The 27,206-nt window shown below is 40.7% G+C and overlaps 1 protein-coding gene across 1 annotated transcript in view; it reads left to right on the forward strand.

Annotated features, from left to right (window-relative positions):
• Window positions 1–386: 386 nt before the first annotated feature.
• The window catches only part of TMEM131 (transmembrane protein 131), a 252,530-nt gene continuing 225,710 nt past the window's right edge, over window positions 387–27,206 (forward strand). The window contains exon 1 of the mRNA XM_025354313.1: window positions 387–891. Coding sequence (XP_025210098.1) covers window positions 705–891 — 187 coding nt within the window. The 5' untranslated portion in view covers window positions 387–704. The remainder of the gene's footprint in view (window positions 892–27,206) is intronic.

Here is a 27,206-nt window from a genome sequence, read left to right on the forward strand (position 1 = left end):
CCCCGCACCGCAGAGCACGGGAGACGGTCCCGGAGCCGGAGAAAAAGCCAAACCTCCCAGCGCCCCGCAACTCCGCCCCTGCCCCGCCCACGCAACGCGGCGGCTGCGCGGCGAGGCCGCCCCGTCTCCACGTGATCGCCGTCACCGCCTCCGCGAAGCGGAAGCGGCCATCATAAGTCCTGGCAGCTGAACCCAGGCCTGCCTCCCTCCTTCTCCTGCACCGGGCAGCGGTGACGGCCTGGGGTTGTTCTGTCCTGGTTCTGTCTGGCCGGGAAGCCGCCGGCCTCCGAGAGCGGGACGACGACGTGGGGCCCGGGAGCTCCGGGGCGGACAGGCTGACCGGCGGACCGCCCAGGTGTCGGCACGACGTGGGCGGTGCCCAGAGCCGCGCCCCGCCCCTCGCAGGCCAGCGCTCAGGGCCCGCGGCCCGTGCCCGTTTCCAGTATGGCCGCCCGCCGTGCCTGACCCGCGGCCTCTCCGCTCCGACTCCTTGTAGGCGATGCCCAGGCCAAGACCGTGACTGACACTCTCGCTCACACGCACGCACGGACCCAGGCCCACGCCCGGAGCCCGAGCCCTGGGCTCGGAACCGTTGTCGTCCCCGGCGCCGCGGCCAGAGCCCGGACCACGGCTTCCGCGCCGCCGCCGCCTCGCCGAGAAGGGCCGCGCCGGACCTCGAGCGCGGCGGCCCCCGGCCGGCAGGGATGGGGAAGCGGGCGGGAGGAGGAGCAGCCGGAGCCACCACCGCCGCCGTCTCCACGTCCGCCGGCGCCGGGCTGGAACCCGCAGCCGGCCGTAGCGGGGGCCCGCGCAGCGCGGCAGCCGGCCTCGTAGGAGCGCTGCACCTGGTGATGACCCTCGTAGTGGCCGCGGCGCGGGCCGAGAAGGAAGGTGGGTGTCCCCCGGCGGCGTCCCTGCGGCGGGGCTGTCACGCCGCTCTCGCGGAGGCCGGGCGGGCTGGGCCGGGAGGAAGGGCCGCGGCCGGGGCTCCGGCGCGAAGTTGGGCGGTCGGGTCCCGTCCCGAGCCGGGACCTCGCAGCGCCCGCCGCTTGGAGTGGCCCGAGCTCTCCGTGATTCCTTCCCCTGCCTTCCCCCCCGTCTCCTGTCACTGCCATTTCAAAACTTCCTGAGTTCTCGTACGTTCTTGCCACTTGGCCCGCTAGGTAGGAGGGGCATATTTTTTGGCTTTATTTTGGCTAATAGGTACATTTTAGGACACTTCTGTTTTCTTGGTTGCGTGCAGACAGAGCTTACTTTAAAATGTGGTAAAAATAGCGAGACGCGGGTTACAAATTTTCAGTTGGAGTTTGTTCAGACATTTCTTCGAGGGGAATCTTGATCCTGTAGCTTCCTCCTTTAAAGTCTCTTTGCGGTATTGATGACTCTTTATTGTGAGACGTAAATACAATTCCATTTACCTCTTTAGTAAGCTTTTGAAAGCCTGTTTGCGTTTCTTATTTTAAAACACGTAATTCGGTGCCTTTGTCTTTGATGTGAAAGCCTTTAAAAATAAATGTGAAGTTGCCAGTTTGCAAGCCCTTACAGTTAATTTACGGTTAAGGGCTGGCCCCTACTTAAAAAAACTCTCATTAGTATCGTGCTGCTGCAAAACGGGTACTTGGACAGGGTCAAAAATTATTTTGTAATCTTGAAGACCAAATCAGTGTAATTTCATCTACACTACCTCTTTTTGAGCCAAGGGACATGTGAATGGTCACAGAGCCTTCATGAAGAATTTACTAAGTGAATAGTTAAAAACAAAAAACAAAAACTAAGCAAAACTTGTTTAGCATTGCACATGAAACTGCTCGTACAAGAAAACAGTTTCTTGCCACGGTAGCTTTAGAGTTAACGTTCTACTTTCTGACTGAAGTCACTTGCTTTTTATTGTTATTGAAGGTAAAAGCAAATACAAACTAAATTAGTAAAGTGTAAATGTGCTTCAGGATACTGTTTGTTTTATTTTTGTCCACATTACATTCCCTTATTTAACTCTCTAAGCAACCTTAGTCTCGGTTAACATTGGTGGAAATTATTCAAAGAATTGCCGTCTATAGAAAGGATTAATTGATGGAAGCAAAATTATTTCCAGAATAAAATATTGCCGGTTTAGGACTAGTCAGGCCTGGGGTTGTCATAATACATCATTGGCCACAGATCTGCAGTTCGTTGAGTGTTCTTCTGTGTGATCGTGGCACCTAGCATTTTGGCATGTAGTGGGTATTCAGTGAACTCAAAATAGTGCAGTAATTTAATGGACATTTTTTGGGTGGGACTTCAGGTAGACCTTGGTGGGCATTGTGTCCTTGCTTTTCTGTTCTTTTGCTTACCTTGCACGGTGCCAAACACTGGCGCTTAACATTTGAGTGGATGACTGTTTTCATGCGCCCTTAGCACAGGGAAATGAAATGATGATTGAATCTAGTAAAGCATTAAGTTTGTATTTTCCTTCTACTGCTGCTTATTTTTCCAACAGCCATTTTATATGCTAATAAAAACTTTACGGTGGGTAAAGTTAAGTAAACAAATTTTTTGTTGGAGAACTGTCAGCCTAAAATATATTCGCTAATTTCTCATTTGCATAGTTTATACATGTTCGTGCACCTCTCTGATATCCATAGATGTGTGTAAGGATTGGATGAGGAGAATACTTGCCCGGGTGTTAAGTTCGTGTTAAAGGAGTGGTTGAATCTGCCAGTGGTCCTGGGTGAATCAGGTATCCTTTGTGGCCCATGCTTATCTGTATGAACAATGTGTGTGTGCAGAGTTATCCAAGATATTAATGGGGATGATACTAATATAGAACATAGGCCTCTACCCATCATAAAGAGATCTGGTTCTAATCAAATATTCTGTGAAGGTATCTCCAGAAATGGCTTCTACTTTAAAACTGATCATATTCCAGTGTTGTTTCTAAGTAAGGGAAAAGCAGTTTATTTTCTCACGTGATTGTGACACTGTGAGTTTGGCATCTGATGAGGCACAAATACAATATTTGTCCTACAAGGTCCTGTTGAGTTTTTCAGCAAGTCTGGGCAGATTTCTGAAGATGGCTGAGTTCCGTTTGTCCATTTACACCCGGAGGAATTTTTTGTCTGTTGAAGTAGCATAAACTAGTTTAACATTTCCAAGATAAGATCTACCTGCAGTTTTAATGATGATTCTGCAGGTATTTTATATGTTTGTATTTTTTTTCCTTCATTCCTGTATAATTTCACTGCACAATGTTTAAAAGACAATAACAGTCATTGTCTCCTGAAGAAAAGCTGCAGAAGTAAATTACCTAATGTAGTTTTTCATGTTTGGACTTGATGTTGGTTTTTTGAGTCAGAAGCATGGACCGTTGCTGGTCTTAGCATCCTGTGTGTCTTAACTGAGCTATGGGCGTGTGCTATCACTAGTCCAGAGGAAAGGTGCCTTTGAGACGGTTTTGGCTGTGATGTAAAGTTTGTAAGGACTTTGAAAGAGTTTTCAGAGGCAGAAGTTATTATAATCACTACAAATAACTAGTTCTAGATTGGTGGCAAGATTTTTTCTTGAGGCTAATATCTAGATATTGAGAATAGCAAAAATGTGTGTGAGTTGTGAAAATATATTTTTAAAATATGTAGTGAAAATACTTGTGTGTGTATATATTAAATGTATAATTTTAGTATTTTGAATTACAAAGCAGCCCGTTGTGACTGGCAAATAAGACCTTTTTAAAAAAAGCATCATATATCATGTAATGTAATTTCATTGTGAAGTGGGTTTTTGGAGGGCATTTAATTTATTAAATCAATTATTAAATGAGAAGCTATAGTTTATGTATCTAGTAAATATAAATTCAAATAAATTTTCAAGAATGAGTGTTTCAATCTATGACGATTTAAATTTCATTGTCGCTTGTTTTATTAATTGGCAATTAAATGGCAGGGTAACATTTGACAGCCTTTATTAGGACTTTTAAAATTTTTTGCCAGTGTACTGTAGTTTCAGGCACAAATTTTTGTTTTAAGCTCTATTTGTGACGTAGGTGCAAAACACAGTACGAAGTATTTACAAAGCGTATGAGAAAAGTGCGTAGGACTAAAGACTGCAAGAAAACAGATAAGAATCTAATAGTTTTCTAAGGGTAGCCAAATTGACTAGGAGTGTTATTTACTTTTTCTTAACCAAATTATTTTTAACCTACTTATTACTCGATAATGTTAAAATGTTTGAAAGTGATTTTTTTAAGAGTGAGATGTGTTAACCCTTTGTATGGGGTAGAGTGGGTTCCTTTTAATTTAGGGCCTAGTAAAGAGAGTATTATTTTTTTTTTTTTTTTTTTGAGATGGAGTCTGGCGCTGTCACCCAGGCTGGAGTGCAGTGGCCGGATCTCAGCTCACTGCAAGCTCCGCCTCCCGGGTTTACGCCATTCTCCTGCCTCAGCCTCCCGAGTAGCTGGGACTACAGGCGCCGCCACCTCGCCCGGCTAGTTTTTTGTATTTTTTAGTAGAGACGGGGTTTCACCGTGTTAGCCAGGATGGTCTCGATCTCCTGACCTCGTGATCCGCCCGTCTCGGCCTCCTAAAGTGCTGGGATTACAGGCGTGAGCCACCGCGCCCGGCCAAGAGAGTATTATTGAATAAGTACTTCACTAATGAACTTTTGTAGCCCGCTTTTACTAAAGGCTGTCGCCTGACGGAGCATTGGAGTTTTGTAGTTGGAAAAGTGTGTCCTCTTTTCCTCTTACACCATTTTCCTCCTCTTTCTCATTCTTACAGTGAATCTTCATAGACATCTGCCAAAAAGATTGCTTTGAGAGTAGATGTAAACTCGTCTAATTGTTACCATCCAGAGTAGCAATAAGCCAAATTACTCTTGGAGGAAATTAAAATCTTTTTCTAGGTGCTTGATACATTAGGTGTTCCTTCTCTTGCCTGTGTGTGACTCAGGCACTCTGATTGGCCTTGCCAGACCAAGAGGCCCTTTTCCTACAGCTGAATTTTTCCCCACTGTCTCTTGTAAGCAGCATCTGGCCTTGTTTTGGTGCCTCTGTACTTCTAGGTTCTGCTTGTGCCCTCCTGTCGGTTGTGCTCTCCAATTGCCTGTTGGTTGTCTTCCTCCGTGTGTGTGTCTAGCCGTTGGTGCACACTGCATATGTCCAGGGCAGAATTATCTTGCGCCACCTCCAGTTTTCAGTTTTTTGTTAATGCTGTGATTATTCTGCCTGCCCCATTGGATTCAGTTTTGACCCTTTACCAAGTGGCATCAGTGCCTGTTACATCCTCTTTTGATCAGCTGTCCACTGCCTTCAGCCTGGGGCACTGCAGCAGCCTCTCTCCTACCACCTTCCCGTTTCTGTTCAGTCCTGCGTGCGCCCTCTGAATTTGTGGTGTCTTTGTTAATCATTCATCATTCATTTTGATGCTTAATTGTGTACTGCCTTGTTTTAGCTACTTAAATGATTTCAAGGGTGTCAATTCTCCACCTAGGCTGGAATTTCTGTAGGGCAGAACCTTTGTCAACATCTGTAGTACATACATAGCAAGCATTCAGTTTTGAATGAAAGTTTGCCTAAACTTTCATTGTAATATAATTTCATTGTGAAGTGGGTTTTTGGAAGGCGTTTAATTTATTATAAATGAGAAGCTATAGTTTATGTATTTAGTAAATACAAATATAAATTTGAATAAATTTTCAAGAATGATTGTTTCAATCTATTGACAATTCAAATTTCTTTGTGGCATGTTTTATTAATTGGTAATTAAATGGCAGGGTAATGTTTGACAGCCTTTATTAGGCGTTTTAAAATTTTTTGCCAGTGTACTTTAGTTTCATGCACAAAGTTTTGTTTTAAGCTGTATTTGTGATGCAGGTGCAAAACACAGTACAAAAATATTTACAAAGCATATGAAAAAGTGCGTAGGACTTTTTGTACCTGAGAACCTAGGTTGAGAGTCAGAAGTACAGGTAAAACTCAGTTCTGGTGCAGATGTCATGAGGAAGTCTGCTATAACAGGACATTGAGTAACACCAGTTTTTTCTTCCCCACATGTTGCTTTTCCTTGTAACTAAAAGGAGTTGTATACACTTATCTAAACCATCACTTTTATAACTTTTGGATTTTAAGATTTTCAGATTTTCATAAAACCCTAATCTATAGATCATGAAACTGAGGCTTAGAGAGGTTAAGCCCAGAGTGATGGGTCTGGTAGATAGCGGAGCCAGGATTCCACCCTAAGACATCTGTCCCTTGAGCCAAACTATGTAACCCCAAATGAGCACTTCAGGAATTCGATTTTGTTGTATTGTACCAACTGCAAAAAGAACAGACTTGACAGTTCATGCAAAACCCATGTATTAGTATTCAAGTAAAATGTACTTTCTTTAAAAAAAAAAAAAAAGAAAGAAAGAAATGCCAGCCACAAGCTTTCTTACCACTTTCTGTTGACTCGTTAACAGTTTAAGTAATCACAGGCCATTCTGGATCATGAAGGTTCTTAAAAGGAAACCAGTGAGTGGATAATACAGGGAAATGAGTATTTGGTGTTGGAAGCTACTGTCTCTTTGTTCTTGATGACTTAGATACCTGGTTGTATTGCTAAATATTAAGCAATATTGCCTTCTGTAGATACTGCTTAGCTCCAGATTGGTGTGATGAGTTAGTCTAGACTTGTGGAATATTCTCAGAAGCTGGCCCTGGATTAAAAGGAACTGGAGGTAATGCAAACGCTGGTACTAGCATTTGCCTTGGCAGGGAGAAATCTCTCGCAGACTTCCATTAGCGGTCCGAGGGCTGCAGAAGAAGTTCATTTCCGGTGCTTTGTTCTTATTAGGGCATTTTAGAATTAGGTGGTCATTAGTTCTCATCTGTAGTTCCAAATCTGTTTTTTGTTTTTGTTTTTTCATTCCCATGTGATTACCTTTAAAACCACAGATGGAAGGTTTCTAGAAAGCCTTTGCCATTTGCCTGATTGATTTTGTTGCATACAACTCTGCCATTTTAGGGCATATCTTTTAGATGGTCAGTCATGATAGAGTATGAAACCTATGTTTTAATTTGTTTTCTAGAAACTTTGTGGTTAACAAAAACATAACAAACTACTTAACCATTTTTATATGTACAGTTCAATAGTGTTAAGTATATTCACATTGTTGTGTAGCAGATCTTCAGAACTTCATGTAAAACTGGAACTCTATACCCATTAAACGACTTCCTAGCTCTCTCTCTACCCTTAACCCCCACCCCCAGGCTCCTGGTAACCACCATTCTACTTTCTGTGTTTATGAATTTGACTACTTTAGATACTCCATGTGAGTAGAATAATGCAGGATTTGTGACCTGCTTATTTTAGTTAGCATAATATCTGTAAGGTTAATCCATGTTGTAGGATGTGACAGTTCCTTCCTTTTTAAGGTTGAATTATATTCTGTTGTATGGATATACCACATTTTGTTTATCCATTCATCCATCCATGGACACTAGGCTTGCTCCCACCTCTTGGCTTTTGTGACTAGTGCTGTGAACTTAGGTATGCAAATATCTCTTCAAGACCCTGGTTTCAACTGTTTTGCATATCTACCCAGAAGAGAGATTTCTGGATCATGTGATAGTTCTATATTTAATTCCTTAAGCAACCACCACATTTCCATAGTGATTGCATAATCTTACAATCCCATGAATGATATACGAGGATTCCAGTTTCTCCATGCCTTTGCCAACAGTCGTTAGTTTTTTGTTTTGTTTTGATAGTGGTGTGAGGTGCTATCTCATTGTGGTATTGATTTGCATTTTTGTAATGATTAATGATATTGAGCATCTTTCCATATCCTTCTTGGGCATTTGTATCTCTCCTTTGGAGAAATGTCTATTCAAGTCCTTTGACCACGTTATATTCAGGTTTTGTTGTTGTTGTTATTGTTGTTATAGGAGTTCCTTATATATTCTGGATATTAACCCCTTATCAGATGATTTGCAACTATGTTCTCCTATTTGGTCGGTTGCCTTTTCACTCTGTTGATCATATTCTTTGAACAAAAATTTTTGTTTGATATGGTTACTTTTGCTTTTGGTGTCATATTCAAGATATCATTGCCAAATCCAGTGTCATGAACTTTTTCCCTATGCTTTCTCCTAGGCATTTTATAGTTTTGGGTCTTAATATTTCGGTCTTTAACCCATTTTGAGTTAACTTTTATTTATGGTGTAAGATAAAGGGTGCAACTCTATTCTTTTGCATGTGGATATCCAGTTTCTCCAATTCCATTTGTTGAAGAGGCTGTCCTTTCTTCACTGAGTACTCTTTGTGTCCTTGTATGAAAATTAATTGGCTATATATGTAAGGGTTTATTTCTGGACACTATATTCTATTTAATTGCTCTGTCTGTCTTTATGCCAGTACCACACTATTTTGAATACTATAGCTTTGTAATATGTTTTGAAATGAGGAAATGTGAGACCTCTGTCTTCTTCCTTTTCAAGATTATTTTGGCTATTTGAGGTTCTGTGTGAATTTTAGGATATACTTTTCTACTTCCCTTGGGATTTTGGGATTTTGATAGGGATTATGTTGAACCTATAGATCACATTGGGTAGTATTGATACCTTAACAGTAATCTAACCCATAAACATGGGATGTCTTTCCATTTATTTGTGTCTAATTTTTTCAGCAGTGTTTTGTAATTTTCAGTGTACAAATTTTTCACTTCCTTGGTTAGGTTTATTCCTAAGTATTTTATTCTTTTTGATGTCATTGTAAATAAAACATGCATTTTTGAACTAATGATTTGGAATTTTTCTTTTTGACTTAGTCTTTTGGCTTTAAATACTTAAGGATTTAATATTTTCCTTAGTTTCTATTTGCATTTGAATTTTTTATTTTCTGTTATTTTTAAACTTGTCAGGCAACTCTGTCACTCTTGTTTTTTCTTTTTAATGGTTTCTGCTTTTCTCATGCCTTAAAATCTTTAGAGATTATATATTCACCAATATTTTATGTCCATGCTTCCATCTTTAAATGCAAATCTCTATTTCTTCAGTCCGTTGGCATCAGGTAGGGAATCTGTCCTCAAATCATTAGTCAATTGCCTTAACACCACTTATTGAATTATATACAGTATTTTGTTTCGTTCAAGTTCTGTTATGTACTGGGATCTATTTCTTGATTCCCCCCCCCGTGTATTTTTTTCTCATATATATGTCTATGTATTTGTACATTTCTGTTTTATTTTAGGTAATATAGCTTATTTATACATTTCATTAGCTGGCTTGGCTGGCAGGTCATCCCCTCTCCCTAAGTGATTATTCTTCAACAAGCAGTTTCTTATCAATCTTGTTTTTATTCCCTATGAATCCTCAAATCATTTTGTAAAGAAAATTTTAAATTGCTATTTGCTTTTTGGTTACAGTTACATTAAAATGTTAGATAAATTTGGAATTTGACATCTTTACAGGGTTTTCCATTTTGTCTTTTTCCTATGTATATAGTATTAGGTAAAACTGTATGAAATTATGAAATTATAATTTTTGTCAGTCCAACATAATTGAATAACAACTTATTCAATCTAGTATTAGTAAGTTTTTATGCATTTTTGCATTCGCTAGAGCTTCAGAACAATGTTAAAAAAGAGTGATGAAAAAGCAGGCATCCTTGTGTTTTTGTGTTTTGTTTTGTTTTTTTTTTAAGAGAAAAATACCTTAAGTGTTTCATTGTGTAATATGATTGGGGTAGTTGGTTGAAGTTGGATGTTCTTAAATTTCTTATATTTTTAAAGAGTTTTAGTTTTAAGAGTTATTAGGAATAGGTACTAAATTTTATCCCGTGCAGTTATTTTATGGCCTTTTTACCTTAAGCTGTAGAAGCAGTCCTCTTAGCTCAGCTGCACTGAACTCTCTTGGTGAATTTATACCCATGTCTGTTTTCCCTCTAGTAAACTCGGCCAGGGATACCCATTGGACTCGGGCTGCCCGCAGCTGCCAGGCTGCGCTCACATACTGCCACATTTGCTCCCTTTAGTTAATGTGCGTATTTTTATATTGTAAAGCTATTATATCGATATTATCCCTCATGAGTATTGATATATCAATATATAGTAATTATTATAGTAATATATTATATATAACATATGTTAATAATCCCTCATGAATACATTAATGCCCTCCCTAGGGAGATGGGGGAACTAAGTTCTCACATTTAATTTCCAAGAGAGTTCACCTGAGACTTGGTATTAAAATGAGCCTGTCACCATCCCCCTTGCCGCCATGTGATCTGCACACTCCTTTGCCTTCTAGGAGTGGAAGCAGCCTGAGGTCCTCAGCAGAAGCAGATGCTGGTACCACACTTCCTGTACAGCCTGCAGAACCATGAGTCATGTAAACCTCTTTTCTTTATAAATTACCCAGCCTCCAGTATTCCTTTAAAGCCACACAAATGGACTGAGACATCAGTTTGCTCTCAATGTGATATTTAAAAAAAATACTAACAAAACTGTTTACGGAGTTAGAAAAGTTGCTGTTAAATTTTCTGTGAAAAAATGAAAATGTAGAAATACTGGGAAAATTCTGGAAAACAAAAGTTATGAGGCATGACTAGCACAAGCAGTTATTAAAACCTGCTCTTAAACTATTATGTAATTGGTATAATTAGAATAAAGTACTGGTATATAAATAGACAAATTAATGAAATAGAATAGAAATTCTAGTAATAGACCTAAGTATATGTGGTTTATGTTAAGCTGCTTTTCTTCTGGGAGTCTGGAATTTTGGTATGTGTTAGGCAGAGGGGTACCATGTGGCTGGCACCAAGTAAAAACCTCGGAACTCTGTGTTCGTTTCCTATTGTACCTGTAGCAAAGTATCACAAGTTGAGTGGGTTAAAACACAAGTCTGTTCTCTTATTCCAAAGGGCAGAAAGTCAGGGTGTGTGGCTGATTGCCACAGTTACTGCTTGAGACCATCATTACAGCAGTTACTACTGGAGACCATCATTCCAAGACTGAACAAAGGGACAAACATAGAAATGAAAAAAGACAAAAGAAACTGTTTTAAGGAAAGGCAAATGGGGAGAAGAGAGCTCCCTGCTTCTAGTGAGCAAAGGCAGACCCCTTGAGCCTCTACAGCCCTTTTGTGTTTATTGGGTAACAAGAGCGAGGAGGAGGAGGTAACCATTGGCCAGCGGCTTAATTGATCACAGGTTCATATTGTTACTAACAGGCTTCAGTTATGTCTAATCATAAGAAACATTTGTGCAGCCTCCAACATCTCCTTTTTGTTAAATTAGTTGAGCAAGACAATTAATTACAGGTTGTGCAGCCCTCAGTGGCGCCTAGACAGGGACTTGAAGGGACTATCAGGGACAAAAAGGGACCTGAAGAGAACTGAAGAGACCCGAAAAACTAGTTCAGGCCATGACGGGAACAGGGGCTCAGGCATGCCTCATTGTACCCTTCTCCCTTTGGAATTCGGGCATCATTGTAGCTGACTGTCACTGCTACTAGAGACTGTCATTACAGCATTACTGTTACTGTCTGAGACCGTTATTATGAGACTGAACGAAGGGACGAACGTAGAAATGATTTAAAAAAAAGAATTTTTAAGGAAAGGCTAGCATGGGGAAGAAGAGAGAAGAATAAAACGGCTCCCTGCTTCTAGTGAGCAAAGGCAGCCCCTGAGCTTCTACAGCCCTTTCGTATTTATTGGGTAACAAGAGCAAGGAGGTGGAGGTAACAGTTGGTTGGCTGCTTAATTGATCACAGGTTCATATTATTACTAACAGACGTCGGATGTACCTAATCACAAACATTTGTGTGGCCTCCAACAAGGGTGTTGGGGCTGTGCTCTTTCTGTAGGCTTCAGGGGAGAATCTTTTTCCTTGTCTTTTTTAGCTTCTAGAGGCTTCCTGAATTTCTTGGTTCATGGCCTCTTGACATCACTTCATCCTTTTCCTAATCCGACCATCTTGCTCCCATCCTCATACCACCTTCTGTTCCTCTGAGTGTCGTTATTAATATATCCGCCCATCTGGCTAATCTGGGATAATCTCCCCATCTGAAAATCCTTAATTTAATCACATCTACAAAATTCCTTTTGCCATGTAAGGTAACATTCGTAGCTTCCTGGGATTAGGACATGAACATTTTGGGGAGTCATCATTCAGCCTACCACAGACATTGAGTTTCTGATGAGCTTTGTTGATAGATATGACACCAAAAGCACAAACAAAAGGGGAGAAAATAAAGTAGACATCAAAATTTGAAAGTTTTGTGCTTTAAAAGGCCCTATAAAGAAAGCGAAAAGACAACCCACAGAATGGGAGAAAAATTTTCGCAAATCATGTATCTGATAAAGGGATATGTATCTAGAATGTATAGAGATCTCTTATAACCTCAGTAAAAACAGACAACTCAAAAAATGGGCAGGGGATCTGAATAGGCATTTCTCCAAATAAAGATACACAATAAGCATATGAAAAGATGCTCTACATCATTAGCTATCAGTGAAATACAAATGAAAACCAAAATGAGATACCATTTCACACCCACCAGTATGGTTGCAATCAAAAAGATGGACAATAAATGTTGCCAAGGGTGCGGAGACATTGGAACGTCTTGTTACTTTACGGGTAACATAAGATGGTGTAGCTGCTTTGGAAAACAGTTTGGCAGGTTCTGAAAATACAGTTACTGTGTGACCCACAGTTCTGCTCCTTAGTATATACTCCAAAGAAATGAAAACACAAAAACTTGCACATAAAAACTCGTGCCAGAACATTCATAGCAGCGTTATTTATAATAGCCAGAAAGTAGAAACAACGGAAATGTTTGAAGAATGGATCAAATGGAATATTATTCAGCCATAGAAATGAGTGAAGTATTATTTTGAATGCACGTGACAACACAGGTGAACCTTGAAAACATTGTAGTAAGTGAACAGAGCCACTCCCAAAAGACCATATAGGACCATAGAAGCCATTTATATGAAATGTCCAGAATAGGCAAATCCAGAGACAAAATAGATACGTGGTTGTCTAGAACCGTGGAGGGCAGTGTAGGGAGGGACTGGTGAACATTCTTGTGTGAGTCTTTGTATGCACATGTATTTTATTTTCTCTCAGGTAGGTACCTATGAGTGGAATGTCTGGATCATGTGGTAGTTGTATGTTTAAGAAACTGCTAACCTGTTTTCCAAAGCGGCTGTACCATTTTATATTCCCATCAGAAGTGTATGAGAGTTCCATTTCCTCCATATGCTTGCCAGTGCTTGGTATGGTCAGTCCTTTACATTTTAGCCATCTTCACCGGTATGTAGTGGCACAGGCATTTCTTATTTTATTGCACTTTGCCTCCTTCACAGCCAATATGGTGTTTACAAATGGAAGGTTTGTGGCAGTCCTGCCTCACACAGATCTATTAGCACCATTTTTCCAATAGCATATGCTCACTTCCTGTTTTTGTGTCACAGTTTGGTAAGTCTCATAATATTTCAGGCTTTTTCACTATTGTATCTGTTACAGTAATCTGCAATCAGTGATTTTTGATGTGATTGTGTAATTGTTTTGGGATGCCCACAAACCACACCCGTATGACACTGCAGACTTAACCGATAAATGCCTGTGTTCTGACTGCTCTGACTGGCTGTTCCCCCAATTCTCCCCCCTCCTCAGGCCGCCCTGTTCTCTGAGACAACAATATTGAAATTAGGACAGTTGCTTAGTGAGGACGGCATGTCAAAGCTGAAGCATGCCAAAAGCTAGGCCTCTCGCAGCAGACAGTTAACCAAGTTGTGAATGCAGAGGAGAAGTTCTTTAAGGAAGTTAAAAGTGCTACTCTGGTGAACAAATGAATGATAAGAAAGCAAAACAGCTTTATTGCTGATAGGAGAAAGCTTTCGTCTTCAGGATAGAAGATCAGACCAGCCACAAGCATTCTATTAAGTCAAAGTTTAATCCAGAGCAAGGCCCTGTCTTCTCTTCGGTTCTGTAAAGACTGAGAGAGGGGAGGAAGCTGCAGGAGAACAGTTGGAAGCCAGCAGAAGTTGGTTCATGAGGCTTAAGGAAAGGCTTCATCACGTAAAGTGCAAGGTGAAGTGGTTGAGTGCTGATGCACAAGTTGCGGCGAGTTATCCAGAAGATCTGGCTGAGATCATTGATAAACGTGGCCACACTAAACAACAGATTTCCCGTGTAGATGAAACAACCTTCTTTTGGAAGATGCCATCTTGGTCTTTCATGGCTAGAGAGGAGAAGTCAGTGCCTAGCTTCAAAGCTTCGAAAGACAGGCTGATTCTCTTGTTAGGAAATAGTGAAGCTGGTGACTTTTAAGTTGAAGCCAGTGCTCATCTGTCATGCTGAAAATTCTAGGGACCTTAAGAATTATGCTAAATCTCCTCTGCCTGTGCTTTATAACTGGAACAACAAAGCCTGAATGACAACACATCTGTTTATAACATGGTTTACTGAATATTTTAAGTCCACTGTTGAGACCTATTGCTCAGAAAAAATATTACTTTCCAAATATTAAAACTTGTTGACAAGGCAACTGGTCACCCAGGAGCACTGATGGAGATGTACAAGGAGCTGCACGTTGTTTTCATGCCTGCTAACACAGCATCCATTCTGCAGCCATGGATCAAGGAGTAATTTCAACTTTCATGTCTTGTTTTAAAAATACATTACTTAAGGCTATAGCTGCCACAGAGAGAGTGAGTCCTCAGTTGGATCTGGGCAAAGTCCATTGAAAACCTCCTGGAAAGGATTCACCGTTCTAGATGCCATTAAGAATATCTGTGACTCATAGGAGGAGGTCAGAATATCAGCAGGAGTTTGGAAGAAGTTGCTTCCAACCCTCATGGATGACTTTGGGGAGTTCAAGATGTCAGTAGAGAAAGTGACTGCAGATACGGTGGAAATAGCAAGAGAACTAGGATTAGAAGTGGAGCTTGGGCTGGGTGTGGTGGCTCATGCCTATCATCCTAGCACTTTAGGAGGCCTAGGCGGAAGGAATATGGAGTCCAGGAGTTCAAGAACCTCCTGAGCACTGTGGCAAAACCCTGTCTTTACAAGAACTACAAAAAGCTAGGGGTGGTGGCTCTTACCTGTTGTCCCAGCCACTCGGGAGGCTGTGGTGGGAGGATCGTTAGAGCCCAGGAAGGCGAGGCTGCAGGAAACTTTCCAGCCTGGGCAACAGAGTGGCATCCTGAAGATGTAACTGAATTGCTGCAGTGTTATGATAAAACTTGAACAAATGAGGAGTTACTTCCTTTAGATGAAAGGAAGTGGTTTCTTGAGACGAAATCTGCTCCTGGTGAAGATGCTGTGAACTTTGTTGAAATGGCAGCAAAGGATTCAGGGTATTATCAACTTAGTTGATAAAGTAGTGGCAGGGTTGGAGAGGATTGACTCCAGTTTTGAAAGTTCTTCTGGCCGGGCGCGGCGGCTCACGCCTGTAATCCCAGCACTTTGGGAGGCTGAGGTGGGCGGATCACGAGGTCGGGAGATCAAGACCATCCTGGCTAACACGGTTGGAACCCCGTCTCTACTAAAAATACAGAAAATTAGCTGGGTACGGTGGCAGGTGCCTGTAATCCCAGCTATTCGGGAGGCTGAGGGAGGAGAATCACTTGAACCTAGGAGGCAGAGGTTGCAGTGAGCCGAGATTGCACCATTACACTCCAGCCTGGGTGACAGAGCAAGGCTCCATCTCAAAAAAAAAAAGGAAGTTCTTCTGTCGGTAAAATGCTGTCAGACAGCATCACATGCTACAGAGAAATCTTTCATGAAAGGGCAGCAAACTTCATTGCTGTTTATTATTATTATTATTATTATTTTGTTTTCCCAAGACAGGGACTTGCTCTGTCACCAGGCTGGAGTGCAGTGGCGTGATCTCGGCTCACTGCAACCTCCATGTCCCGGTTCAAGCAGTTCTACCACGACCTCCTGAGTAGCTGGGATTACAGGCGCCCCCGACTATACCTGGCTAATTTTTGTATTTTTAGTAGAGATGGGGTTTCACCACATTGGCCAGGCTGGTCTTGAACTTCTGACCTCATGATCTGCCCGCCTCGGCCTCCCAAAGTGCTGGGATTGCAGGCATGAGCCACCACGCCTGGCCCATTGCTGTTTTATGAAATTGCCACAGCCACCCCACCCTTCAGCAACCATTATCCTGAGCAACCTTGAGGCAACACTGTCCTCTAGCCAAAAGATTATGACTTGCTGAAGCTTCAGATGATTGTTAGGATTTTTTAGCAATAAAGTATTTTTAAATTAAGATATGTGTTTTCTTAGATACAGTGCTATTGTGCTCTTAATAGATTACAATATAGTGTAAATGTAACTTTTACAAGCACTGGGAAATCAAGAAAACTTATGTGACTTGCTTTATTGTGTGATGTAGGTTTTATTGTGGTCTGGAACCAAACCTGCAATATCTCTGAGGTATTCCTGCATTTCATTGTAATTTTCATTGTATTTCTTTGGTGAATAATAATGTTGAGCATCTTTTCATGTGCTTATTTGCCATCCATATATCTCATTTGGCAAAGTGTCTCTTCACGTCTTTTGCCCGTGTTTTATTAGGCTGTTTTCTTGTTTTTGAGATTTGAGAGTTCTTTATATGTTCTGGGTACCAGTAGTCTGGAGATAAGTATTTACAAGGATTCCTTCCAAGTCTGAGTTTGTGTTTTTATTCTCATAACAGTCTTCTGAAGAGCAGAAGTTTTTAATTGTTTAAATCCAGTTTATCAGTTTGTTCTTTTATAAATCATGTTTTTGGTGTCGTATCTAAGAAATCTCTGCCTAACTCAAGGTCACAAAGATTTTCACCTGTATTCTTTTCTGGAAGTTTTACAGTGGTAGGTCTTTCATTTAGATCTGCGATTGATTTTGAGTTAATTTTACATATGACATGAGTTTTGTACCCAAGTTCTTTCTTTTTTTTTTTTGCATATAAATAACCAGTTCTTCTAGTGTTGTCTTCTGCATTGTCCTTGTACTTTTGTACCTTGTACCTTGTACTTTTGTACCTTGTACCTTGTACTTTTGTACCTTGTACTTTGTCTGTCTCTTGTTCTGTTAATCTATTTTCTGCGTTGATGCCGGTACCACACTGTCTTGACTGTACCTGTGTTATAATTATTGAAACAGATAGTGTCAGTTCACCAACTTCGTTCTGTTTCGGAGTTTTGCCTATTCAAGATCCTTCACATTTCATTATGAATTTTAGAATCAGATTATCAATTTGTACAACAAATCCTTCCTGGGTATTGATTGGGACTGTGTTAAATCTATGGATGATTTTGTGGGGGGAACTGACATCTTAACAGTATTTAGTTTTCTGACACATGAGCAGGGATATTTTCACCATTTATTTAGGTCTTTAATGTAGTTTTCAGTATAAAATTTTTAAAGTATCTTTTGTCATATTTATCTCTTAAGTATTTCATATTTTTTATATTAGTTTATTAATAAGCGATTTTTTAAAATCTCAGGTTCTGGTTCATTGTTAGTATGTAGAAGTAAATTTTATGTTGATCTTGTATTCTGTAATTGTGCTAAACTGACTTAATAATTCTAATAGCTTTTCTGTAGATTGCATTGGACTTTTTACGTAGATGGTCATGTCTGCGAATACGTTTTTTTCCAGTCTGAATGCCTTCTGTTTTGCTTACCTGATTGTACTGCTTATGACCTCCAGTGCAATGTTGAATAGAAGTAGTGAAAGTGGACATCTCTGTCATGTTCATAGTCTTCGGGGGGAAGCATTCAGTCTTCCACCATTAAGTATGCTGTTAGCCATGCAGGTTACATGCCCTTTCCCAGGATGAGGAAGTTCTTTTATGTCTGGTTTGAAGAGTTTTTAACAGGAATGGTTATTTATCCAATGCCTTGTCTGTATCACTGATTTTTTTGGCTAACATGATGAATGACCAACCTTGGATTTCTTACTTGGTCGTGATAGGTATTATGCAATTTATTTTAAAGTTGTGTTTGTTTGCTAAAACTTAGAATTCTTATATCTTTGGTCATTAGGAATATATATATTTTTTCCCCTTGTAATGCCTTCTCTTTCAGTATTCGAGTAATGCTGGTCTCATAAAATTAGTTGATGTGTTTTTACTTTTTACTTTTTTTGGAAGAATCTATATAAAAATGGTGTTATTTCTTCCATAAATGTGTGGTAAGAATTACCATTGAAACTATCTAGGCTTGGAGTTTACTTTGTTGGGATTTTTTTAAACGTAATTTCAATTTTTAAGAAATAGGGTTATTCAGATTATCTGTTTCTCCCTGAGTGAACTTTGGTAATATCTTTCAAAGAATTTGTTCATTTCATCTAAGTTGTCAAATTAATTGGCAAAGTTGTTCATAATGTTCCCTTTACTATCTTTTGAATATTTGTAGCAACCGTAGTGGTGACTTCTCTTATTCCTGAAACTTATAATTTGTGTTTTCTGTCATCTTTTTCTTGATCAGACTGGCTACAAGTTTATTAATTTTAATCTCACAAAAAGCATCTTTTGGCTTTATTATTCTCTGTATACGTTTGTATTTGTCTCACTTTTTTGGTTTCATTGACTTTTTCACTTGAATTTTATTTCTTTTTTTTTTCTTTGCTTAGAGTGTAATTTGTCCTTTATTTTCTAGTTTTTTAAGGTGGATACTGAGGTTTTTGATTTGAGGTCTTTGGGTATTTATCAAAGATCTTTTTGTTATTGATACATAAGTTAATTCCATTCTGGCAAGAGACCATACTTGGTATGACATTAGTTCTTTTGATTTGAGACTTGTTTTGTGACTTTGAATGTAGGTTGTCTTGGTGAATGTGTGCATTTGAGAAGAATATGTCTTCTGCTGTTGCTGGAGTACTCTGTCAGGGTCAGGTCGGTTGTAGTGGTGTTCAAGTTCACCATTTTCTTGCCGATTTTTTGCCTACTTTGTTCTATCAGTTATTGAGAAACACGTGTCTGTATTCCACCTGGTATCATTTCCTTCTGCCTGAAGGATTTTTTGTAGCGTGGATCTGCCAGTAATGAATTGTTTCAGCTTTTGTATCTCTGAAAATGTCTTCATTTTGCCTTTGTTCATAGATACTGTTAGCTGCTACAGAATTCAGGTCGACATGTTTTTTGTTTTTTTTTTTTCTTTTAGTCTTTAAAGAGATACTGTCGCCGGGCGCGGTGGCTCAAGCCTGTAATCCCAGCACTTTGGGAGGCCGAGACGGGCGAATCACAAGGTCAGGAGATCGAGACCATCCTGGCTAACACGGTGAAACCCCGTCTCTACTAAAAAATACAAAAACCTAGCCGGGCGAGGTGGCGGGCGTCTGTAGTCCCAGCTACTCGGGAGGCTGAGGCAGGAGAATGGCGTGAACCCGGGAGGCGGAGCTTGCAGTGAGCTGAGATCCGGCCACTGCACTCCAGTCTGGGCGACAAAGCGAGACTCTGTCTCAACAAAAAAAAAAGAAAAAAAAAAAAAAAAAAAGAGATACTGTCTTCCCACTTGCGTTGTTTTCCAGAAGAAAGTTGACGTCATCCTTATCTTTGTTCCTCTGTATATTACATGTCTTTTTTTTCTCTTGATGCTTTTAAGATTTTTTTTGTAAATCTTGTTTGAAATACTTTGATTATCTCTTGGTATAGTTTTTTTCATGTTTGTTGAGCTCAGGGTTTGTTGAGCTTCTTGGATCTCTGGATTTATAGTTTTCATTAAGTTTGGGACATTTTCACTTACTATTTCTTTAAACATTTTTCCTGTCCTCCTCCTCCTCCTCCCAACCCCATTTTGGGGATTCCAGTTCTCTAGGCATTAGGCAGCTTGAAGTTGATGCCACAGCACACTGCACTGTTTAGATTTTTTTGGATCATTTCCTGCGTGTTCCATTTTGGATGGGTCTACTGCTATGCCTTCAAGTTCCCTAATTTTTGTTTTGCGTGTCTAATCCACCCTTAATCCCATCCATCACATTTTTTTCATCTCACAAATTGTGGTTTTCATCTCTGGAAGTATAATTTGTCTTTGTATCTTCCATCTCTCTACTTAACTTTTTGAACATAGGGAACACGTTTATAATACCTGTTTTATTGTCTTGTCTGCTAACTTCTGTGCCAGTTCTAGGTTGGTTTCAATTGATGATGATTCTCATATTGGGTCATGTTTTTCTGTCTCTTTTGTGTGCCTGATAATCTTTGATTGGCTGCCAGATATTGCAAATTTTACTTGATTGGGTACTGCTGTTTTTGTATTCCCATAAATATTCTTGAGCTTTAAGATGCAGTTAAGTGACTTGACAGTTTGATATTCTGGGATGTCTTGCTTTTAAGATGTGTTAAGTGGGTCTGGAACACTGTTTGGTTTTGCACGATGATTCCCCACAGCTGAGGTAAGGCCCTCCTGAGCGCTCTGTCCAGTATATGTCATGAGTTCTGGATTTTTCCAGTTGGTAGAAATAGGCACTGTTTCTGACCCTGTGTTTCTGTTTCTGAAACGGCAGATCTCAGCTCACTTCAACGTTCACTTCCCAGGTTCAAGGGATTCTCCTACCTTAGCCTCCCGAGTAACTGTGATTACAGGCATGCAGTACCACTCGTGGCTAATTTTTGTATTTTTAGTAGAGACGGGGTTTCACCATGTTGGCCATGTTGTTCTCAAACTCCTGACCTCAGGTGATCCGCCCAGCTTGGTCTCCCAAAGTGATTACAGGTGTGAGCCACTGTGCCTCTCCTTTCTTTGATGACAGTGAAGAGTTGTCTATGTAGGATTTTATTTTATTTTGCTTATTTTTTTGAGACAGGGTCTTGCTCTGTCACCCAGGCTGTAATGCAGTGGTGTGATCGTAGCTCACTGCAGCCTCGACCTCTGGGGCTCAAGCAATCCTCCTGCCTCAGCCCCCTGAGTGGCTGGGACCATAGGCATGCGCCACCATGCCCAGCTAATTAGGATTTTCTTTTTAACCTACACACAGTAAGACGTTATTAGAAACAATGAGACTACAAACCTGTACTTTAAAAAATGTGTTGATTATATATAGCTTGTCGGTCATACATAGCATTTAGAAGTAGCTTATTTTAGTTTCAGATATGATTCAGAAAACTTTATGGATTATTTCACAAAGTTTTGATTTGAGAATTTCTCAGCCCACTGCTGAGAAATGTGGCAACGTGTAGAAACTTTCAAGCTTGGGAAATAGATTGATAGCCACAAATGTAATTTTAGACCAGTATCAGCTGCCTTATATTTCAGTATTTTTTTTTTCCTTTTAAAATTGAAGAATGGTATCTTTTTCCCCCTTCCTCTGCTTATCGCAGCCAATGTCTTATGTTCTTTGTCGCTTTTGTTACGTGGAACACCTCCCTGTGTGCTGTTTTCCTGTCAGGCCTTCAGCGTGTCATCCCCTGCATTGTCAGCAATTTCAGTGATCTCTGAAAAAGCCTCGGATTTTCTCCTTTGACCCTTACCCATTGTCCTTTGTCAAAGGTTATGTTGACCTGATGTGATGGAATAATTTATGTATAGCAGCTCTGAGCTGAGGTTATCTCTTTGCTTCCGTAACTGTCTTCATATTGTTTTTAACTCCCATCTTCTTCATATGTTTAAATAATTGATAGAATTCTAAAGCAGTAGTTTATTTAAGCCAGAAGTTAATGTGCAAGGTGAATAATAATTTTAATCGTTCTTTATACTCCCCCCACCGTAGGCTACGTTAAAAACAAACCAGGCTTTTATTTGTCCACGAATGGTTGAGTGTCAGTAGGTCAGTAGAGCCAGTTCCAGAGCGCATAGTCAAGCCAGCAGGTATTTGTAATACCTTCTCTTCCGCTGCGTTCTGCTGGCTTCTGCTTGCACACTCCTGGGTAAAAGTGAGTGAGATATGTCCAGCATGGCAGACCACCAGAAGCTGGCCAGAGCACTCAGCACTTTGTTCTTGCTGCAGGAATAGGCCCAGATAGTTACTCTTCTCTGGCCACAGTCCTGGGACCAGAAGCCCAATCAGCAGAGCACCTGCTCTTCCACCAGGGTGGTTTGTGCCTGGAGTGAGTGGTGAATAGATGAGGTCAAGGCTCTGCAGATGGATGGCTTTTCCTCACATAGTGGTTTATCATTTACTTTGTGTGTGTCCTTGGGCAAATTATCTGTGGACCTTTCTCAACTGTACAGTGGACATAAACATGCTTAATAGAGTTGCCAGGCACTTTGCATAGGTCTTGAAATGTTAGTTTTCAGATATGTTTGCAGAGTAGGCGTGCTGTCTTTTATCTCCTCTCTCTGTACTGTTTCCTTTGGCCTATGTCTCTATTTACCTCCTCCCACACCTTGCCTCCAATGAAATAAACCGGGCATGGAGCATTTGTCTCTTGGATCAGCCTTAATACCCTTGTGCTCCCTACTGAGCAGTTCTTTAGGGGCAAGGGGAGTCTAAGGCCATCCCCAAAAGAGGTAGCCATTTCTTTAAGGTGTATTGTGTTTTATTTATTCAAATTTTGCGTTCCATTTCAGTATCCATGCTGATTCCAGTAGAAAAACCAATTTTCCCAAGTGGGTACGCCTTAAGATATGTCTCATGCTTTGTACTTAGAGCTCACAATAGCTCGTTTCTGTGTTTCAGCAGCACCGTAACAGTTATTCTTCGAAAGCAAGGAAAGTGGAATGGATCGTTGCCAGGGTCTTGGTTCACAGAGGTAGACTAACTTTGACCTTCCTGGGGCCCTGAACAGCTAGCTCTGCCTCAGACAGATCGTTGTGAAAGGCGCTGAGTAACATTTAGATAAGTGGATGATTTTGCATTTTTTACGGTAACATCAGAAAGTCCAGTGTTGTAGGAAACACTGCTTATTAATAAAGTAAGAGCATGTGGTTGGATACGAGCCACTTGTAGAAGAATATGCCTGGCTTTCAGTTTCATGGTTCTATTCCTGCAGATTTTTACTACATCAACTTGTTTTATTTGCACAGCTTGTGTATAGTAATGTATGGAATACTCTTCACCGAATAGTGTGTAGATACGTTTTTGACTCATGGCAGAGTAAATACTCTAAGGCCTTAGAATAGTAGCCTGGGAAGACAAATGTCAGCACAGAACGATACATCATTCAAAGGTACCTGAGAAGACCTGCAAGTGTCATTAATTAGAATCCGAAAAGGAAATGTTTCTGAAAACATAAATAAGATAGGCAGTTAGGTGTCTGCAGCCAGAGCGTTAGAGAAGGAAGAAGTCACAGACTAATGGAGGGGAGTTGTCAGGGAAGGGGGTGGTGGGGCAGAAGGGCCCAAACAAGGGGAGCTTGGTGGAGGGCCTGGAAGAAACTGGTGATTAAAGCAACATTGTCTATCTAAGCACACACACTTACCCTGCCCCCATCGTTAGGCAGGTGGCCTTATGATATGTGCTATGTACAGGGTAACTTCTCTTTTGTACGATTAAAGATAAAAGGCTTAATTTATACATGCCTAGTGGTCGTAATACATCAGCAAATTACTCTTAAATGAGTTAGTCAGCTAAATTAACATAAATGTTGTCATATCCTTATCCTTTTTTTTTCTTTTTTTTTTTTGAATCAGGGTCTCTCTGTGTCACACAGACTCACTCAAGTGCAGTGAGTGGCACAATCATGGCTCACTACAGCCTCGATCTCCTAGGCTCATGTGATCCTCCCATCTTAGCCTCCCAAGTAGCTAAGACTAGAGGTACGCCTCCAGGCCCAGCTATTTTTTTGTTTTTTTTTTTAGTGGAGATGAAGTCTCACTCTGTTGCCCAGGCTGGTCTTGAACTCCAGACCTCTAGCTATCCTCCCACTTTGGCCTCCCAAAGTGCTGAGGTTACAGGCAAGAACCAGTGCACCTGCCCGATATCCTTATTCTGATGGGAAGGATGTGCCTTAGCAAACCGGTTCAAATGACAAGTTGGGGAAGGAGTATAATCTTCTGGATAATGGGAGCCAGGAAGCTTGCCAGGTCTCGTCTTCACTACACACAGATGAGTGGGAGATGTTGGGAGTCACTCTTGCTTTGTGTAGGCTTCCCTGCAGATGTATCAGCACTGCTTGGCATTCTTTCTGAAACTTAGATTTTTGTCTGAACATTGCCTCTCCAAAGGGAGAACTCATTTTCAGAGACCCTACTGCAGGGAGATAGGAGTGCCCACTGTGTTGTCTGCATTGTGTGTGGTACACAGCAAGTGTTCAGTAAGTCTCAACTCATTTGAAAGTTGAATTACACACTGACAGGCAGGTTCATGACCATTCCCATGTTTAAGTCCGAAGTTCATGTTGATGTCTTAAAGTGTTAACACTTATAATGTTAAAACACGACATTTAGGTATGTTTTATATATATGTATTATATGTATCATATATGTTATATATGATATATATGTATTTAAAGGAAACGTAGACCCTCTGAGCCCTTATCTGGTAGTCACACCTCAGTTGTTATCTGGTCACTAGGCTAGACAGAACACCAACAAATTAATTTGTTAATTTCTATTCAGTAGGTGCCGTGTCTTAGGCTGGGTCTAGAAAGATAATGACACAATTCTGGCTCTGCAGGAGCTTCCACTGTGGTGGAGTGAACAGGCCTACATATGGATGCTGAGTTAGAAGTGGTTGCCAGGATAGGTCGGGTGCTGGGGATAGGACTTAGTGTACTAGAGCGTTACTTAGAATAAGTAACTCATTTTGAGGGCTTAGGCAGTAAGACATTATAGCTTTGTTATGTGTCTATGTCTCAGAGTTCTGAGATTTGTTTTTCTTCTGTGCCTCCCACCTTAAAAAACCTCTCCAAAAAAAAAAAAACAAAAAACCTAAAAAAAGTGGCGTAAGACATCCCAACAGGATGTGTTCCATGGGAAGACAACAGGGTATGGTAAGCAGAGCATTGAGGCTCTAGTGCTTTCCAGCTCTGTGACCTTGTACACATTACTTATCCCTGAGAGTCTGTTTCCTCTTAGGCTAAGTGGGAATAAAAGTATTCTGTGGAATGTAGAAGAGGATGCTTAATGTATTTAGCTTCATGTTCTTTCCCCCCACTATCAACCCTCTTGAAAAATTTTCTATTGCACCGTTCGAATTAGTTGAGTATACCATTTTTTATTTTAAGTAGTTTACTTATTAAATTTCTTGTTTCCATGCGATCTTTGTGCTCTTTATTTTTTATTCCTCTTTCCTTTCTACTAGTTGGTCTGTACCCAGGGAATTTAAATAAATAAAACAAACATTCCTGAATATTTCATAGTCACATATGAATAAATTTACACACTGTACTGTTTTATGTTACACTTCCTGTTTTCTGTCAGTGTGCATCTTTCATGCAGCCAGTATATTTTATAGTACACTGCTGGGCCCTTGGATATGTTTATGAGTAAGATAGTAATTAGCTTCCAAGAATTTTTTGTTAGAGACAGGCATAAACAATTACAATGTAAGATTAAAGGTACATAGGAAGATATGTGTGCCACAGGAGAGAGCTGGGTTAACTGTATACACAGACCTGTGTATCAGTCAGCTTATGAAATAGGGAGGACAGATCTAATGGGATATTAGGTCTGGATCTGAGTAACTCCCTTTTATGGTGAGGGAAAACAATACTCCATAAGTTCCACCTGACTCACCGCCCCCATCTAAGAAGTGTGCCGTTTGTTTGTTTGTTTGTTTGTTTGTTTGTTCGTTTGTTTTCGGTGGTGGGCAGGTGTGGTTGAATTCACACCGGTGAACACCCCTAAAACGAGTTTGGTCAAAGCAAGCACTTGTCTTCCTAAGCGATTAGTCTTGTCAGCTTATATGAGGGACCTGCCTGGCTACCTTTCTCAGTGGTGTGGAGAGTAAACAGACTGCCGACTTGGAATATGGGCTTGACTGTGACCTTGAGCAAACCTAGTCCTCATGCTTCAGCTTCCTGATTGGTTTTAATGGGGATAATAGTTAGTACCTGTCTTCTAGGGTTGATGTGAGTATTGAATCATCTGTAGAGCTTGGTATGTAGTAAGTGGTAGATTAGTGCTAGCTTGTGTTGCATATTCATGTTGTGTTTGACTCTGGACTACTTTTGTAATCCCAGGTGAGCCAGCTTGAAGCTATTTTCAGTTGGACCGGACCAAGTCCTTAGTCTGAAGGTATTCCATGTCGTCAGCTCAACAGACATTTATTGAGGGCCACTGTGTCAGACACTGGATTGGTCATTGGAGCCTAAGAGATGAAGAAGGGGTGATTCCTGGCCTCAAGTGGTTTATACCTTTTATTTATTGTGTTCTCTTTAGTTTCTTAAAATACTTTTAAGATCAAGACATTTTTCAAAGGGTGGCTGGGCGCGGTGGCTCAAGCCTGTAATCCCAGCACTTTGGGAGGCCGAGGCGGGCGGATCACGAGGTCAGGAGCTCGAGACCATCCTGGCTAACATGGTGAAACCCCGTCTCTACTAAAAAAAAAAAAATACAAAAAACTAGCCGGGCGTGGTGGCGGGCGCCTGTAGTCCCAGCTACTCGGAGGCTGAGGCAGGAGAATGGCCTGAACCTGGGAGGCGGAGCTTGCAGTGAGCCGAGATCGCGCCACTGCACTCCAGCCTGGGTGACACAGTGCGAGACTCTGTCTCAAAAAAAAAAAAAAAAAAAAGACATTCAAAGAATAAGATTTGAAGAGTGGAAGAAATTTTTAAAAATTAGGAAAGGGTTATTTTAAAGTAGTGTATTAGGTAATTTAGGGAGAAATTGACCCTTCCAGACTCTGTTAACCACCCAGAAAGATTTTATCTGAGTCGAATGCCGGACACCTGGCTGGTTTAACTACTGCTAAGTTATGTTGCAGTGAGCAGAGAACAGTCAATTTTCCCTGTGAGGCTTACATGTTCAATGTATGCATTGTCAGCTCTAGTAATTATTCTAACATACTAGATATCCACGATAGAAATTTGTTTTATGACAAGGGAAAAATATGCCCCTGTCAAATTGATAGCAAATAAATTTGATAATTTTGCAATTTAAAAAAAAAATTGCTTTTGTTCAATTGTTTTCTTTCTAGGCTTTGCTTACTCTTTCTTTTACTGAATTATCCTTGCATTACTGTTCTTTTTCTACTCAAATTTTTAGCTCTAGCAGGAAAAGCCACCCTAGGAAAATTGACTAATGCCATCTAGTTCTACTTTTATGTGAATTTCAGGGTTACATTTAGATCACTTCTCCATGGGCAGGCAAAAGAAAGGTAGAAAATAGCTTTTGAAGTTAGCCGGTCTAGGAGTAGGTAAGTTTTACACAACCTAA

This window comes from Theropithecus gelada, chromosome 13, assembly GCF_003255815.1.
Source record: "Theropithecus gelada isolate Dixy chromosome 13, Tgel_1.0, whole genome shotgun sequence".
NCBI lineage: Eukaryota > Metazoa > Chordata > Mammalia > Primates > Cercopithecidae > Theropithecus > Theropithecus gelada.